The sequence below is a fragment of the Drosophila montana genome, unplaced genomic scaffold (genome assembly GCF_035044405.1).
Source record: "Drosophila montana isolate Dmon_TW-CO22-7 unplaced genomic scaffold, ASM3504440v1 contig_2667_1, whole genome shotgun sequence".
In the NCBI taxonomy this organism is placed as follows: domain Eukaryota; kingdom Metazoa; phylum Arthropoda; class Insecta; order Diptera; family Drosophilidae; genus Drosophila; species Drosophila montana.
The window spans coordinates 367,427-384,185 of NW_026997534.1; the positions used below are offsets into that span (position 1 = coordinate 367,427).

General features: G+C 45.5%; 3 protein-coding genes across 3 annotated transcripts; 1 reads left to right on the top strand and 2 right to left on the bottom strand.

The window, feature by feature from the left end:
* The first annotated feature begins 86 nt into the window (after positions 1–86).
* On the top strand, positions 87–15,831 carry LOC135429448 (2-oxoglutarate dehydrogenase-like, mitochondrial). The gene is made up of 9 exons (XM_064683747.1): positions 87–407; positions 472–1,802; positions 1,855–2,182; positions 2,247–2,319; positions 2,377–3,502; positions 3,568–3,722; positions 3,990–4,887; positions 4,946–5,100; positions 15,033–15,831. The coding sequence occupies exons 2-9, from the start codon at positions 1,575–1,577 to the stop codon at positions 15,724–15,726; spliced, it is 3,657 nt and encodes a 1,218-aa protein (XP_064539817.1). The 5' UTR covers positions 87–407; positions 472–1,574; the 3' UTR covers positions 15,727–15,831.
* On the bottom strand, positions 8,897–14,239 carry LOC135429447 (pneumococcal serine-rich repeat protein). The gene has a single exon (XM_064683746.1). It carries the CDS (start codon positions 14,126–14,128, stop codon positions 9,464–9,466), a length of 4,665 nt encoding a protein of 1,554 aa, XP_064539816.1. The 5' UTR covers positions 14,129–14,239; the 3' UTR covers positions 8,897–9,463.
* On the bottom strand, positions 15,790–16,694 carry LOC135429452 (protein OPI10 homolog). The gene is made up of 3 exons (XM_064683756.1): positions 16,567–16,694; positions 16,155–16,514; positions 15,790–16,088 (listed from the first exon to the last, which is right to left on the bottom strand). Exons 1-3 carry the CDS (start codon positions 16,594–16,596, stop codon positions 15,888–15,890), a joined length of 591 nt encoding a protein of 196 aa, XP_064539826.1. The 5' UTR covers positions 16,597–16,694; the 3' UTR covers positions 15,790–15,887.
* Positions 16,695–16,759: the final 65 nt, after the last annotated feature.

The window sequence follows — 16,759 nt, forward strand, 5'->3', positions numbered from 1 at the left end:
GCCGCACAATCGTTGTACAGTACTGTTGCGTGCGTTTTGCAGCACTCAAAACGTTTAACCGTTAAAATAGTAGGCCTTTTATTGGGCTTAATTTTTTTTGGCAACTAAATTTTAAGGAAAAATAATAACAAAGAGATATGTCTGCTTATACAAAATTCAAAATTGTTTCAATGCTCTCATTTTCAGGGCCACGAGTTCAACGTTTCAGCACAGGTTGTCAAAATGATGGGGGTGCAAGGAAAGACGCCGACAAAAATGAGTCCAACCTGAAAACAGAAATCAAATTCGATGCTTTTAAATTGTCCAAGGATAAGGTCAAAGGAAATTGTTTTGTTAGCGACGCCAATGCAAATTATATGGAATATCTCTTCTCGAAATGGATTAAGGACCCCAATTCTGTACATAAGGTAAAATGAAAATTTTAATACCCTTTCATAAACTATGTATACAGTGTATGCGTTTCTATGACAGTCCTGGCAGCTATATTTTAATGACGTTTTGCAAAGTAAGAATGTAGGGAAAATAGAAAGTTTTTCGCGCACAGCAACTCAGAATCTAGATACTCTGCCCGAGAACTGTGCCTCATTTGATGCAGCGCTAGAAAAATTGGGTGACGTCGATTTTTATGATCTGTGCGCCAAACTGGAGTTAGCCAAGGCAGCGAAATCTGTTAAGGATACTCAAAATGCCGTTGAAACAACAATTGTTGGAAGTTTAACCGATTCCGTTGAAAAAACAGCTCAGAAAGAAAAATCAGTAGACTTAACCGATTCCGTTGGAGTAACTACTCCGAAGGAAGGATCTGGCAGTTCAACCGATTCTGTTGAAATAATTGATCAGAAAGAAAAATCGAATAGTTCAAACGATTCAGCTGAAATGACTTCGAAGCCGCCCGCGCAAGAGAAAAACTACGTGATTGGAACTATAATATTAAGTCCAACTACCGAAGATATGCCTGTCTCCCAAAATGTAAAAGAGGAAGCCAAGAAACCGAAACACAGAGATAGTTTAAAGATCATAGCCAAGCCCAAGCGACAGCAACCAAACAAAACGACTTCCAAGAAAGACAAAATTGAACCGAAGAAACCAGTTGAGCTGGCCGAGCATCTGCGGGCTGTGGAACGTGTTAAGGAGGCTTTGAAGGAGAAACCCTTTTGTACGCGACGAGATTTTATCAAATCGCAGCTGGAACGCATTGAAAAGATGAAGGGTCACAAGTCCTTGGACCGAAAGAAGCCCGAAGAAATTGTCAAAATTATAGCGAAGAGTCCAAAGCCAGAGGAGAAGCCACGCAAATAGAAACTTGACGGTATTCAATATATTTCGAATCTCGGCATGCTCTGTGGAAAACTTAATACTTCAAATAGATGTAAAAATAGTAAAATTCTCTGACAAATAAAAATTGATTTACATTTTAAAACGCAAATAATTCATATAGTTTATCATGTAATTCAGAGAAAGCATAAAAAAAAAAGCAAAAGAAAAATACGGAAAAGTTGCCAATCAAAATTAAAAATTTTCTTCAAAATTAGCGTGAAGTTTTAAAAGTAGCTTTATACTGCGGGTGCGCAGCCATGAATCCCAGCCAAGGCCGTCTCGGACAAACAATATTGGCCCAGAGCCTGCGGCACGAATACACGCGCTATAATGCGGCACAGCGGGCGCTGCTAATAGCCAAAAAGCAGTATTCAAAAAAAAAGGGAACCACCGATGAAGCCGACAGTTTGGCCAACGGCGGCAATGCCATTTACATTGACAAATTGTATTCGAAGTGGTCCAAGGATCCCGGCTCCGTGGATCAGGTAAGCGGCCAAGTTCAGTCAAGTCAAGATTATAATTGGATTTGTTTTGCAGTCCTGGGATGCCTACTTCAGTGGCAAGCCACGCAGCATATCGTCGGCACGTCAGCGTCAGCCCAAGAAACGTAAATGGCAACCAACCTCAGTGGCAGAACGTGCCGGATCTACTGCTCCGACTCCTGCTCCGGAGGCCGACTGGAAGTACATAGACGATCATTTGGTCGTACAGGCCATTATTAGAGCCTACCAGACGCGCGGTCATCTGGCCGCTGATTTGGATCCGTTGGGCATTGTGGGACCAACTGGCCATTCCCTCGCCACGGATGACAAGAAGATGCAGGCCGCGAGGGCTGTGCTGCGACAGCATTATTCCTACATCTTCAGTAAGATTTACCTTAGAGATTTAGAGATTTCCGGATAATAATCTGATCCCCTCTCCACACACAGATGATTTGAATGCCCTGTTCAAGCTACCCAAGTCCACGTTGATTGGCGGCGACGAGCAGTTCCTGCCGCTTCGGTAAGTGCCTCAGATTTATGGTATTATCTTATCTATATCTATCTATAATCTTCGCAGAGAAATTCTGGATCGCTTGGAACGGGTCTATTGCGGTCATATTGGTGTGGAGTACATGATGATAACGTCGATCTTTAAGAGCAACTGGATACGCCAGCACTTTGAGAAGCCCGGCGTGATCAACTTCAAGCCCGAAGAGAAGAAACTGATCCTTGAGCGTCTAACACGCTCCACGGGCTTTGAGAACTTTTTGGCTAAAAAATTCAGCTCCGAGAAGCGCTTCGGACTGGAGGGTTGCGATATTATGATACCCGTCATGAAGGAGATTATCGATCAGTCGAACAAGTGTGGCGTCGAGTCCGTCCTCATTGGCATGGCGCATCGCGGACGTCTGAATGTCTTGGCCAATGTCTGTCGCAAGCCGATGAAGGAGATTCTATCCCAGTTTCATGGCCTGAAAGCCACCGACTCGGGCTCCGGTGATGTCAAATACCATTTGGGTCTGTTTACGGAGCGCCTGAATCGGCAGTCCAATAAGAACGTGCGCATCACCGTTGTGGCCAATCCGTCGCATCTGGAGTTCGTTAATCCGGTGGTGCTGGGCAAGGCACGCGCCGAGATGTTCCTGCGCGGTGACTATCAGGGCAATAAGGTTCTGCCCATGCTGATACACGGCGATGCGTCGTTCTGCGGCCAGGGCGTTGTCTACGAGTCCATACACATGTCCGATCTGCCGTCGTACACCACGCACGGAACAATTCATGTCGTGTCCAACAATCAGGTGGGCTTCACCACAGATCCGCGCTTCTCCCGCTCCTCCCGCTACTGCACGGATGTTGCTCGCGTTGTCAACGCGCCCATATTCCATGTGAATGCCGACGATCCGGAGGCGTGCGTGCACTGCGCCCGTGTTGCTGCACTTTGGCGGGCGAAATTCCACAAGGATGTGGTCATTGATATTGTCGGCTATCGCCGCAATGGCCACAACGAGGCCGACGAGCCGATGTTCACCCAGCCTCTCATGTACCAGCGCATACGCAAGCTCAAGAACTGCACGGTGCAGTATGCGGAGAAGCTCACCCGGGATGGGGTTATCAAAATGGACGAATACACGGAAATGGTCAAGAAGTATGATACTATCTGCAATGAGGCCTTCGAAGAGTCCAAGAAGATAAAAACATTTAAGGTCAGTCGAACTAACCAAGCTCGGAGCTGATAAATATTTTAACTGCCATTGTTAATGTCTTGCAGAATTCCCATTGGCTGGATTCCCCTTGGCCCGGCTATTTCCAGGGCCGAGATCGTCTAAGGGTGTGTCCAACGGGAGTTAACATGAAAATTCTACAGCATATTGGCGAAATATATTCCTCGCCGCCGCCACCTGAACATAAGTTCGAAGTGCACAAGTAAGTTATATAGTAAAAAAGAAGAAATTACCCGGCGATGCCCGGGTAAAAACCACGCTACTTTTAAACAGACGCCGAGCCACTCAAATTTCTTTGCTTTTCTCTCTAATCAGCAAATAATTAATAATTATTGCTGAATTTGAGCCGGCGACTTCTCGTTTGCTGGTTCGTCGCTCAAATAGCTTGGACTGTGAGTTAATTATAACTCAGTCAGGACAAATCCATCTATAATTTTTTATCATTCAAATGGACTTTCTTTTTCTTCAGAGGCATCCTGCGTATTTTGGGCCTGCGCAAGAACATGATTAAGGAGAAGGTAGCCGATTGGTCGCTGGGCGAGGCATTTGCCATTGGCTCGCTGGTTAAGGATGGCATACATGTGCGCATATCCGGGCAGGATGTGGAGCGCGGCACCTTCTCGCATCGTCATCATGTGCTGCACCATCAGACAAAGGACAAAGCGTGCTACAATTCGCTGCAGCATCTGTATCCCGATCAGGCGCCCTACGATGTCTGCAACAGCTCGTTGTCGGAGTGCGCCATCTTGGGCTTCGAAATGGGCTATTCGATGGCCAATCCCAACACCCTGGTCATCTGGGAGGCGCAGTTCGGCGACTTCGCCAACACCGCCCAGCCCATCATAGACACCTTCTTGGCCAGCGGCGAGACCAAATGGGTGCGTCAATCCGGCCTGTGTGTGTTCCTGCCCCACAGCATGGAGGGCATGGGCCCTGAGCATTCGTCCGGTCGCATCGAACGCTTTCTACAACTCAGCGATGATGATCCCGATTGCTTTCCGGACATGTGCGACTCGGATCATGTGGCCCGCCAGCTGATGAACGTCAATTGGATTGTGACCAATCTGACGACGCCAGCGAATCTCTTCCATGCACTGCGGCGTCAGGTGGCCATGGGTTTCCGCAAGCCTCTAATCAATTTCTCACCCAAATCTCTGCTGCGTCATCCAAAGGCGCGCAGTCCTTTCCGTGACTTCAACGAGTGCAGCGCGTTCCAGCGCGTCATACCCGACACGGGTAACGCCTCCCAATGCCCGGAAATCGTCAAACAGTTGGTTTTCTGCACGGGCAAAGTATACTACGATCTGCTCAAGGAGCGCGAGGATCACCAGCAGGAACAAACTTGCGCCCTCGTGCGCGTGGAGCAGGTAACTTGGCTTGGAACAAAATCAATTAAATAATATATTAATTATTAATTAATTACAGATCTGCCCGTTTCCCTATGATCTGGTCTTGGAGCAGGTTAAAAAGTATGAAAAAGCAGAGCTCGTCTGGTTTCAGGAGGAGCACAAGAACCAAGGCGCCTGGAGCTATGTCCAGCCGCGCTTCGACACAACCCTTCTGCAGATGGAGGCCGACAAGTAAGTGTGACTTTTCAGTGCTTTAGCAGCTCGTATTTCACTTGTATAACAGGGTTGTCACCTCCCATTTGCCAACGATTTGGCAATCATTTTCTTTGGTTTATCCGAACGTTTCTCTAAATGCCAAGGCGCAATGCCAGGCCTTGGTCTACTGCCACGCCGCCAAATGATTCAGGTGCGACGCGCCTTCAAATTGTCAATTGATGAACGATTCTCGGCGTTGTCGGTGACGACTTTTTTTGCCAGCGCCAAAACGCTTGCCATGATTCAAAATGGCGTCGGGCCACATGACGCCATATCGGGCAGCGGTTGACACCAAAACCAACTATTAGCTGATTTTTTCACTTTAATCGATTTTCGAATAAGAAAACCCCAAAAGCGAAACGTGTGCCAAGCAACGTCCGTCGCCCCCAAAAACAGCGCGAGAATCCTCCGGCAAAGCCGACTAGCCATATACCCTGTAAATAGATATGAACAAAGCGAGTACTTGATTTGGTGATCGTTGGATTATCATACTATATGGCATTTTGTTTAATTGCGAGTTCTGAATGAACTTATAATGTAAAGAAATCTATAGAATTTTCTTATGAAAACTTCCAAAGCGTTTTACGTGGATGTTCATACTACTGATATTCAGCTTTACTTGAAGCAAACTTTTTGTGAGGTAGCTTAATGAGAACTTCGATACTAAATTTTGTCTAACTTATTCCCTGAGATTGAATAGAATGCAGTTTGCAGATTGAATAGAATGCATCTACAGAAATTTTCTATAAAAGATCTCGAATCGCATTACGTGGATTATACTATTGGATTATAGCTTAAATTAACTGATAGTTCCAAGTTTAAAGAAAACTTTTTGGGAGTTAACTTGATGGGAACTTGGATATTACATTTCGCGTAAGTTATTCATATAGTCTGAGATCGAATAGAATAAACATATAACATCAGGAAGTCCATAGATAGCATATTTCTTTAAATCGTAGATTATCTTACTATTGGATTTTGCCTATTAAATTCCCCGAATCCCTTACTTATAGAATGGACTTTGGCAAAAACAGTAGAAACGTTCTCTGAAGACTTTCTTAAACAGAAACACAATTTAATTTGCATATAATATTACGCCCGTGCCATACTCTCCCCAATCTTGAATATACCCCACTGACATGTTCAGTATTTACAGGGCATACACGAAAAAAAAAACGCTTGAAGGCTAATCTCGCTGCTCCTCCCATTAGATTTATAGAGAATGCGCGTATTTCGTAAACATTTGAAAATATTTCACGTCAGATTAATGTTTGGCCTTTCTTCGAGTGATCTTTTGGAAAGTTTTTTCTCATTTTTTTTTTTGTTAAATATATTTGGATTTGACCTTGCGAAAGTTCACGTGTTGATTCAACGTTATTTCCTTGATTTCAGCTGAGTAAATGAGGAGAGAAATGTTGATTCTCTGTGATTGCGATTAATGGCAGCATGTTGGCCATTTGAAGGCTCCAATAATTATTTTCAATTTGGTTTTTGCGTTGTTAGTAATTAGCCTGGCCTCGCTCTCAGCTATGCACTTTGAGCAAATTGCGAGACAGCCATCTCGATGTGGCTGTGGCTGTGGATGTGGATGTCCATGTCGCTGTCGCATGAAACTAGCGCAAGGAACTTGGCACAGTTTTTAGTCGGCGTTTGATACTAAACAACGCCCCCGCCCCCATACAACCCTCCCCCCTCTTCTATGTGTAGTTTCGGCCCGGTTTTTATATTGAATTTAGCATTTGTGCCGTTGCCATTTCTTGTTGAATTCGACATTAAATTTTAATGTGGCGACATATACATACAATATATATATATATTTATCGCCTATGTGCTAGTCGTCCTGCTAATAGCGCGCCCGAGTGGCTCGCTAAATTTGTGCGCTGATTTATGGAAATATTTTGTGGTCCCCAGAAAGTGCCACAAAGTTGTTTCCCTAAACATACGAAGGCCTCGTGCGGCACATTTCGCACTGCAGACAATTCAAGAAGAAGACAAAAACAAAACTAAATCTAAACATTTCGACATTTTTCTAAATATTATTAACAATTTCAACTTTGATCAGGCAAAAATTTTAGGATAAATTTTGAAATTATTGTATGGATCCAGGTTTTTTCTTCCAACCATTCTTCGCCTATTAAGAACTGTATTTACAGATATTGTATATGGAATATATATATATATTGATTGTATATATTGATATGGAAACTGATGAAAAACATAAAGAAGTAATCGTTGAAATATCCATTTTATAGAGTAGAACTTAGAATTGATTCAATTTGTCGAAACATTTATCAAGTGAATTTTCATAATCCTTGGATATGAGTTTGAATCCGAAAAGTGGCCCAACTAATCTTTGATTCCCATTTTCCACCACAAATTGGTGGATTTTGCGAAAAGTGTGAAAATCTCATGTGATTTTTCACAAAGATCTTTGAAACTGAGTTAAAGGCCCTTCGGATGATAAACAAATAAGTTTCATAGCACCGTTTTCCGCGAATATTTCACACTTGCGGGTGGAATTTTGAAAATAGCTCAAACACTTATTTATTATGTCGGGCTTTTGAAACTAATTTTGAAGACGATGCTTTCATTACCCATGAGCCAGTTTATCAGAACAAATAGTTATATGTTTTGAGCTGAAAGAACATTTCTTTAATTTAAGCATAATATCAATAACTTACATCCCAAGCGAGAAGCATTCACATAGTTTTCATCTAGATATGATTTTCAATGTGCATGAAATTGTGCATGTCCCTGTTTATAATTCATTTATGCATTAAACATATGTATATGCATATTTATATATATATTCCTAATCGCGTCTGCTCGATGTTGCCAGCCATCAAAATTGAATGAAAAGCGCCGGGCACACAAAGATGCGCTGTTAAATCCCAGGAATGTAGCATATTTGCTAGACTATGCCACAAATAAGTACCATCATATGTATATGGCACATGAGTACTATATATACTATATATATGTATATATAATAGATGTGTATGTATTTTCATGTGTTTTTCTTTGTTGTTTGTTGTTGTCAGCGCAAATGAAATGTTTTCATGTACCAAAGGCAAGGCAATAATTTTGAGGGATTTCTCTACCAAAAAGCCCCAAGCGACGCCTTGGCAATCAATTATGAGATGTGCCCCCCGCTCTCTCCTCTCCCCCCTCCACTGATTCCTCAACGAAAGGCAAACAATTTGTGTAGCTTTTGTTTTTTCTAAAGTGTCTCGATTTTTGGTTTAATGCATTACGCCAAAGTTTTATTAATGACACGCATTTCTCTGCCACATCTCAGGGATGCGAGCGCCGACGTTGATGGAGTGGGCGAAAGATTTTCCGATTTTCTGTTCGTTAGTGTATATAGATAAGATATGCCAGAGCTGGCCAGAGAGCTATATGGCCTGAGGCCTATTTATAAAACACGACCCTGTGGGCGACAAGTGCAAAAAGCAGGGGCAAAAGGCAGGGAGAACCACGGGCACAGGTCAGAGATCTGTTGTTCGTCTGGCCTGGGTTTTTCGATTTTATTCATTCATTTCAATATATGATGTTATATATACACACACAGCTGCAGAATCTATAAATATATATTGAATAACAGGGCGGGGAGAGCGGCGGGCGCTAAGGGTAACGTAGAAAGCAATACGAAAAGAAAAATAAAGCACAACTTTGATATAAACAAATTCATAAAAATTTTATGAGTAATTGTATTCAAAATTCTTGCTGATGATGATCGCAATGTGATGATGTAAATAATACGAAATGCGCATAGTTGAAATATTTGGTTCTCTTTATTTAACATTTGATTTCATTGTTTGTTTGTTTTTTTTTTTTTATAAATATATTTTATGGTTTTTGCTTAAATGGTAAACTAAACTTTTAAACGAAAGGCAACGTGAAATTTTATAACAAATTCGTTACTGTTGAGCGACACGCTCGCTACTCGCGACTCGTTACTCGCTACTCGCCACTCGTTACTTTGCAGCGAGCAATAACAGTTGAACGAGTCGCTCTGAATCCTTGGAATAATTTACGTACATACAATATTAGAACTAACACTAGGATATAGAGCTAAACTAAAGATACATATACACATATATTTACAGGTTATATAAAACTAGCTAGAGACAAACACTAAAAGTTAACTGAATGTCATGCCTGAGATCCTTAAAAAAATTCCATTGTTGCGTGAACAAACCAAAAATTTTTCTAATTCCACTCAAAACTCTTTGGGGCTAAGCTACGCTGTCAAAAGGGCGAACGAACACAATCCGGAGGACACACTTACACAGATTTATTGGCTCTTGCTGCTCCAATTTGGGGCGTCTTTTATGGCTTAGACCATATTCCAGATGCTGTAGCTGCGCGCGCGTCGCTCCTCCTCCACCACCTGCTCGTAGTCAATGTCCAGATACTCTTTGCCCACGAACTTCACCTTGCGTCCCGTGTACTTCTTGATGTAGCTGATGTGGGCGGGCACCTCCTTGCCCTCGATGTCGAGCTTGTACGAAATGCTGGTGATGCGCTCCAGGATGCGACCACGCTTCCAGCGCACCTGCGTCTTGCGATAACGTTCCGCATAGAGCACCAGATCGCCGATTTTATATTCACGAACATGCAGGCAGGATTTCAGCGGCTTCGGTGGCTCCTTTTCCAGCGGCTCTGGTTCGGCGTCCGCCTCATCATCGGTCACATAGGCGATGGCCTTCTCGATTGTCTCGATCTCGTCCAGCTTGGGCTCCGGCTCCGGCTCCTGCTGTATGAAGAATGTGTCGCCAATGGAGAGTCGTCGCTTCTGCCGCTTGATAATCACCTTCTTCTTGATCTGTCGCGGCTTTTTGGCTGCTGGCGCCGTCGGAGTTTCCGCTGCTGCCTTGTCCGCTTCCGTTTCCGGCTCGAGTTGCGTTTCATTCGAGATTTCTGTATCTGTAGCATTTTCCTGCTGCTCTGTGGTTGTTGCTGCCGCCTGCTCCTTGCTTGCCTTGCTCTGCTTCTTGGGCGGCGTTTGCTTGTTGAGCCGATTCGCTAGATCCCCGATCTTGTTCTTATCCTTGAGTATGTTGTTCAGCTTGACCGAATCGCCCGACTGGCTCAGCTTCTCCTTGCCCTTGTCTATCGAACTCTTGCGCACCAGTTTCTTAAGATGCGGCGACCGCTTTTTGGCCACCACCAAATCGGTTTCATCATGCGGCTGCTCAACCGTCTCAATCTTGACGGGCTGCACCGGACCCGCAACTACTTTCAGCTCCGGCATGGCGGCTAGACTGTTGTTGGGCGGCGCCTGTGCGTTGTCTTTTGTAGCTGCAGGTATCAATTGTTGTTGTAGTTGTTGCTCTTGTTGTTCGTGTTGTTGTTGTTGCTGTGGCGATGACTCTTCGTGCGACACTTCGCTCAATGTCGCTGCTATTTGTGGCGTCGCGTCGACGACTGCAACATCAACGGGGGCGTCCTCAATGTCAACGCCGACAACCACCTGTTGGGGCAGGCTAATTAACTGATTAATGGGTTCTTTGGACTGGCTCTGGACTGCACTTGAAGCTGTCGCTGCTGCTCCTACTATTGCTGTTGCTGCTGCTGATGTGGCTCCTGCTGCTGCTGCGGGCACCACCAGCACCGTTTCACCCACCAATTCGGCTAGTTTCAGGCTGGCGCGTCTGCTTTGCTCGATGCCTGTTGCTCGATTGCTTTCAAATCCATCGATTGGCAATTGTTTTGGCGCCGCTTGCGATGTTGCCGCTGTCGCCTCTGCTCCTCCTGGCAACGTCTCGGCGCTTTTGGCAGTTGGCTTCGTTACGCTTTTGGCAGTGTCTGCGTGGCTGTTGTTGACCTTTGCAGCTACAAGTTGTTCATTTGTTGTCGTTGTTGTCGCCTGTTGCGGTTGTGGCCGAGCTGCTGTCGCCGAGCTCTCATTGCTGCCGGAAGCTGTTGCGCTGCTCATTAATCTCTGCTTCTTCTTGCGCTTGACAATCGCTTCCGAGTCGGAGGGTCGCCTTTGTATCAGTGCATCGATCGGCACTGGCTCCGGCTTAATCTTGGATGGCTCCACGGCAGCAATCGATGCACGTCGTGGATTCCTCACCTTAACAATGATTTTCTTTTTAGTTGCCGTTGCGCTCTTGGGCTCGTCTCTGACGCTTGCCGGCTGCGTTGCGGACTCAGCTGGAAGAGCTGCTGCTGTTGGGCAGGTTGCCTCCACGCCCTCCACAGGCTGCTGCTGCGGCTGCTCTTGTGTAATAGATCCATTCCCCATCTCTTTGATAGCTGTTGCCGTTTCCGTTTCCGCTTCCTTGGGCTGCATTTCGACAGCTGTTGCTGTTGTGTCTGCATCCTTGCTTGCTGTTGCTTTCTTGGATTGCTCTCTTATGTCTGCTGCTTCTGTGGCTGCCTCTCTAGACTTCTCCTGGGGCTGCTCCTTGGCTGATGTTGCTGTTGTGTCTGCCTCCTTGGGCTCCGCTTTGACTTGCTCTTTGTGCTTGGGCTTTGACTTGAGTTCGCTTTGGACCTTTGCCAGGAACTCCAATTTGGCTTGTATTTTTGCATTTTCTGTTGCTTTTGGTTTAAGATCTCCACTGGCAGCTGTTATATGCTGCTCCTGCTGCTGCTTCTCATTAACCTTGCTCTCTGGAGTCACTTCTGTTGGCTTTCTAAGCTCCTCCTCTCTTGTTGTAGCTGCCACAGCTGCAATTTCTTCTTTGACCTGTGCCTGCTGCTCAATCGCTTTGCTTGAAGCTGCATCCTTTGCTTGCATCAGCTCACGCTCCTTGTCCTCGTCTGCTTCGTTGAAGTAGCTGCGCCTGCGAACTTTCTTTATAAAACGAAATTGCACTGGCTCCGCCGCCGTCGCCTCCGCTCCCGCCGTTGGCGTTGCCGCTCCCGCCGTTGGCGTTGCCGCTGGCGCTGGCGGTCCGAGCCACTTCTCGCCGGCCGCCTCGGCTTCGCTCTCCGTGCTGTACTGCTTGAGCACGCCCTTGACCTCGTTGAGAGCGCCCGATATGCGCGCCTTCAACTTGTTCAGACGCTCGATCACATCCTCCGGCTTCTCCTCGACCGACTCCTGCGAGCGCATGCGTCGCTGGCGTCGCAAACGCGTGCGTTCCGGCAGCAGCGAATCCACATCAATTGAGATGTCGTCACGTGATGTGGAGCTGCGCTTTATATCGCCCAGCAGCGGACGCGATGTGGCTGCCGTTGGCACACTTCCAGCCATATCACGTATACGACTCGTTAGCCCGACGACGGGAGCAACTGTTGCTGCTGTTGCTGGCGTTGCTGTTGCAATTGCTGCTGCTGTTGCTGCTGCTGTGCTGGACAGACGACTCGATAGAGTTTCTGGCAAGCGAGCTGTGCTCTTCAGTAGCTCATACTTCATGTCGCCTCCTTGATTGCCGAAGTTTCCGTTGTTGCTGCTGTTGCTTTCATCCAGCTCCGCTGGCTGCTGTTCGATTTGCTCGCTAAAAATGTCAGCAGCTGCGGCTGTTGTTTCACTGTCGTCAGACACTTTGGTCAGAGTCATGTCCGCACCGCATTCACCGACCACCTGCTCAACCGACGGCTGTTGCTCGCTGCTCCAAAGGTTACCCGTGCTCCTCGTGGGCGTGCCAATCAACTGCTCAATCAGCTGCGCCAATAGATCTACCAAATCGAGATCCAAACGCGACAGACGATTGTCGCCCTCGTCTAGCAGAGCGCGTACCGCACACTTGAAGGACTCTATAGACGCTGACTCGTTTACGGCTGGGATGATTACGTCGTGTGGCGTCTGTTGCTGCTGCTTCTGCTGCTGCTGCTGCTGCTGCTGACCATCCACTTGCTCTGACGACGATTCGCGCGCGTCTGAGTGGCGCAGCGGTCGCTGCTGTCGATTGGAGGCGTTTGGCATCGCCATTGTTTGATTCTGCTGCTCAGTGGCTAAGCATATTGACTGCCGCTCTTTAGTCATATTTAGCTCATTATGAGCTGTTGCCGTCGCCTCTAATTTGTTGCTTTGCTCGCATACTTTGCGTTTATTTTTGGCAATATTCATGGCGTCGCCATTGTCGTTCTTATTGTTGTTATTGTTATTGTTGTTGTTGTCATGTCGCCACCCGAAGGCGTCATGAAAATTTTTCGCCTGTTGCTGCTCAATTTCCTTTTGGTCGCCAACGCCTTCGGCTTCCACGTTCAAGTTGAATGTTTGCTCGCCAGCGTTGAGTTCATTATCAAATACCGCCTTCTCTACATCATCATTATCATCGTGATGAATATCATCATTATCATTAACATTGACAGCATCAACAGGCAAAGGCATGTCTATTTTAGTGCTCATATTGTGGCTCGTCTGCGTCATTGTTGTTGTTGTTGTTGCTGTTGTCGCTTGTGTTGTTGGTGTGGGCACCACATCCGTTCGCAGCGCTGTTGTTGTTGCTGTTGCTGTTGTTGCTGTTGCCTCGTTTTCATTTCCATGCCCAGCATTGGGCAGCTCCTTACAGCTACGCTGATTATTGGGAAAGCTAACAAATTGTTTTTTAATTGTGGGAAATTCGTTAGGCATCGTCGACCTTGACGCAGCCACGGTTGGTCTGCTCTCCCACAACGTGCTTATTGATTGAGCTGCATAATTGAAATTCCTCTTGGTTAATTGGCATAGCAGAGGAAATCTGTGCGGCCGTGGCAAGTGAATCATTTGCTCGGGAAATCGATTAGGTATTGCTGCGATCGCTACGCTACCAATGGGTTGGGTATTATTCCTGGGCTGCTGCACTGGGAATTGTGGTGTGTTATGTGCGCATTCCATTTGCAGCAGAGGAAATTTTCCAGGCGCAGCCTTTGCAAATCTCGCCTGTTGCTGCGGCTGGCGCTGCGCTTGGGCTTGCGGCCTGTGGCACAGCAGCGCCCTCTGTAGTTGCTGCAGCGGAAATCGTTGCTCATCAATTGGCACTTCCGGCAGCGGGAAACCATTCACATTTGCTGTTGACAACATGGCTGACTCAGCCTTATGCTTTATGATGGCGTCAGGCAACATTTGCGAAATATGATTATTATTAGCGACCGCCCGCGCGTTTTTATTTTGATTGCTCTGTTGTTGACCTATTTTAGTTTCGATTTTAGCGTTATTTATTTTTCGAAATTCGCACACGCGCTGCAATTTGTTGCTGCATTCAAGATTAGGCTGCAACCCGAACTGGCGAAACGGGGCATCTTTCAACAAACAGCAAATAGCTAGACAAAAGTTGCCTTGCTGCATATACAAAGGCGAAATCAATGCGCTGCTCTCTACAAACATATATTTGCCAATTAATTTACATACGGATGTCTATCTCGTAATCAAAGTCGAACTTTGAATACACTGCGAAGAATCGTATGGTGCATAGGCACCCTAAATTATTTCTTTGTTTAGAATGGTTAGATTTTCGAAGTTTTTAAGTTATTTAATAGTCTTAAGTAACCTGTTGCAAGCGTTATCAGAACAATGAGTGTACCCTTGTTGGCCCTAGCAAAAGGGTTACAAACACAAACATCGCCAGCTCTCTCATGGCATTTAAAGCACATTGTGTCTGCAACTAAAACATATATATGCTCATATATATATATAGAGTGCACGTTCGATTATATAGACTATAGAATTGTGTCAGCTTGCCAAATTGTTTTTTGCAGACCACAAAAAAGAAAGATTGGCCAAGAGAGGAAATTAAAAAACCCCTCGTGCCAAACAGCGCGACAATCGCATTGTTCAAATAGACTTATATATGTAGAGGTATACAAATTATATAGTATGTATGTATGTATATGGGCACGAGTATTCGTATGTCACAATCTCTTGCCAAAATTTGCCGGCTGTTCTGCAGCAAGCGCAAACATAAATAACCAGAGCACAATTTGCTTTAGTTTTAATCCCTTGAAATAATTAAAACGCATTCAACCCACAGCCGTGGCATTACCTATCTCGGACGAGCACCAAACTCGGCCTCATCCACAGGGAACAAGGCGCAGCATTATACCGAATATAATGCTATAATGACTAGCCTCTTTGGCGAACTGACCGAGGAGAATAAGAAGCGCATTAAGGAGATTAAGGAGCAGGAGCAAAAAGCGGCAATCAAACAGTCCGAAGCTAGCTTGGTGAAAGCAAAACAGGCCAAAATGAAAGAGGACCCAAATAAGAAGGGCGAAAAGAAGGAGGGCGATAAGAAGGAGGGCGAAAAGAAGGAGGGCGGCCCAAAGGGGGATCAAAAGGCAGGTGCCAAGGGAGCGCCACCAGCACCAGCAGGAAAAGCTGAAACACCGAAACCGTCCGCAAAGGCGGCACCCGCTGCAGCAGCAGGGCCACCATCAAAAACTTCACCCTCTCCGGCACATAAATCCTCGGCAGCAGAGGCACGAGCAACGGCAGCGGCTCCATCACCAGCACGTAACCCTGGACAAGAAAGAGATTCAGGAAAGAAACCTAAATTAGCTCAAAAAGAAGTTGTACCGTCAGATAAATCAAAAGATGATAGAGAAGCACCCAAAAGAGCTGCTGACAGAGATAACAAGCAAGGTAAAGATGAAAATAAATCTTGTAAACGATCGAAAAAATCTGAAGATGAAGCGGCTCCCGATGATCCCACAAGCAGCCTGTAAAAATCTAAAGAGGTGAACAAAATTTCAGTCTTTCAGAATTTTGTTTACAAAAAAAAATCCAAGTATTGTATTAAAACTAAAATATAAAGTCTTTAGTTAATGACATCAACATGTGTACTTAAAGTATATATTCTCAGCTAACTGATATGATATAAATACAATTAACACTGCTTCCAATAATTGGGATTCTGCTCCATGCGCCTCTGGAAGTTTGTGTACCAGTTCTGGACAACGGAAAAAGGCACAAATGTTTCAGTTGTGGCGGGTGGTATCTCAGGCACGCCTACACAAAAGCTGGACGCATAATTAAAGAAGTTCTCCAACATACGTTGGCCAAATTGCTTGTTATCGTTGGCGCTGGACTGTGCAAGGGCAAAGTGTATATATTAGTGTTTATATTTCAAGTGTGGCATATATTTATGACTTACAACCGCCGGAGTTTGCTGTGCCACCGTCAATTCGGGCTCAATCGAAATGCCGATTTGTGCTATGTGCGAGATTTCCTGGGCGCCAAAAACCATGCCGTTTGCCGGCGTCTCCAGCTCGTGGCCCTTCTTAAGCTGCGCTATTTTAAATATCGCTGATGGTTTGTTGTTGTTTATGTGGCCCAGATATTGCCAGGTGGGTGCTGCATTCGCGTCCGGCCAACTGAAGTAGATGGCTGCTGCGGTGCCCAGGGGGAGGGGTGAGATGCCAGTTAAAAAAATAACAACATAATTGACTGCTTCAATGTCTGGCACATTTATCAATAGCTTGTTTTCATCTACCGCAACAAAATCGGTTTGGGGCTGTTTGGGTGGGTGTGTATTAGATTATCTTATAGTGTATACAATAACTCACCAGTCTACCGGAAATAATTAAACCAAACATTTTAGCCGGCTGCGTTCGTTTTTTCTAGAATAAATAAAGCCTTTGACATTCACAAGGCACGTCAACAGCCGTAAGCAGTATTTTTAAGTATTTCGATTCTCACGCGGCAAACCTGGCCACACTCAAGTGATATCGCAATACATCGCTTCAAATGCAATGTATC

Coding starts and splice junctions, on each gene's coding strand:
- LOC135429448 (XM_064683747.1), top strand. CDS start 1,575: ATGAATCCCAGCCAAGGCCGTCTCGGACAAACAATATTGGCCCAGAGC. Junction 2,320..2,376: donor GAGCAGTTCCTGCCGCTTCG/GTAAGTGCCTCA, acceptor TAATCTTCGCAG/AGAAATTCTGGATCGCTTGG. Junction 4,888..4,945: donor CCCTCGTGCGCGTGGAGCAG/GTAACTTGGCTT, acceptor AATTAATTACAG/ATCTGCCCGTTTCCCTATGA.
- LOC135429447 (XM_064683746.1), bottom strand. CDS start 14,128: ATGTTGCCTGACGCCATCATAAAGCATAAGGCTGAGTCAGCCATGTTG.
- LOC135429452 (XM_064683756.1), bottom strand. CDS start 16,596: ATGTTTGGTTTAATTATTTCCGGTAGACTG. Junction 16,515..16,566: donor TAATTATTTCCGGTAGACTG/GTGAGTTATTGT, acceptor CCACCCAAACAG/CCCCAAACCGATTTTGTTGC. Junction 16,089..16,154: donor CACAGCAAACTCCGGCGGTT/GTAAGTCATAAA, acceptor GCCCTTGCACAG/TCCAGCGCCAACGATAACAA.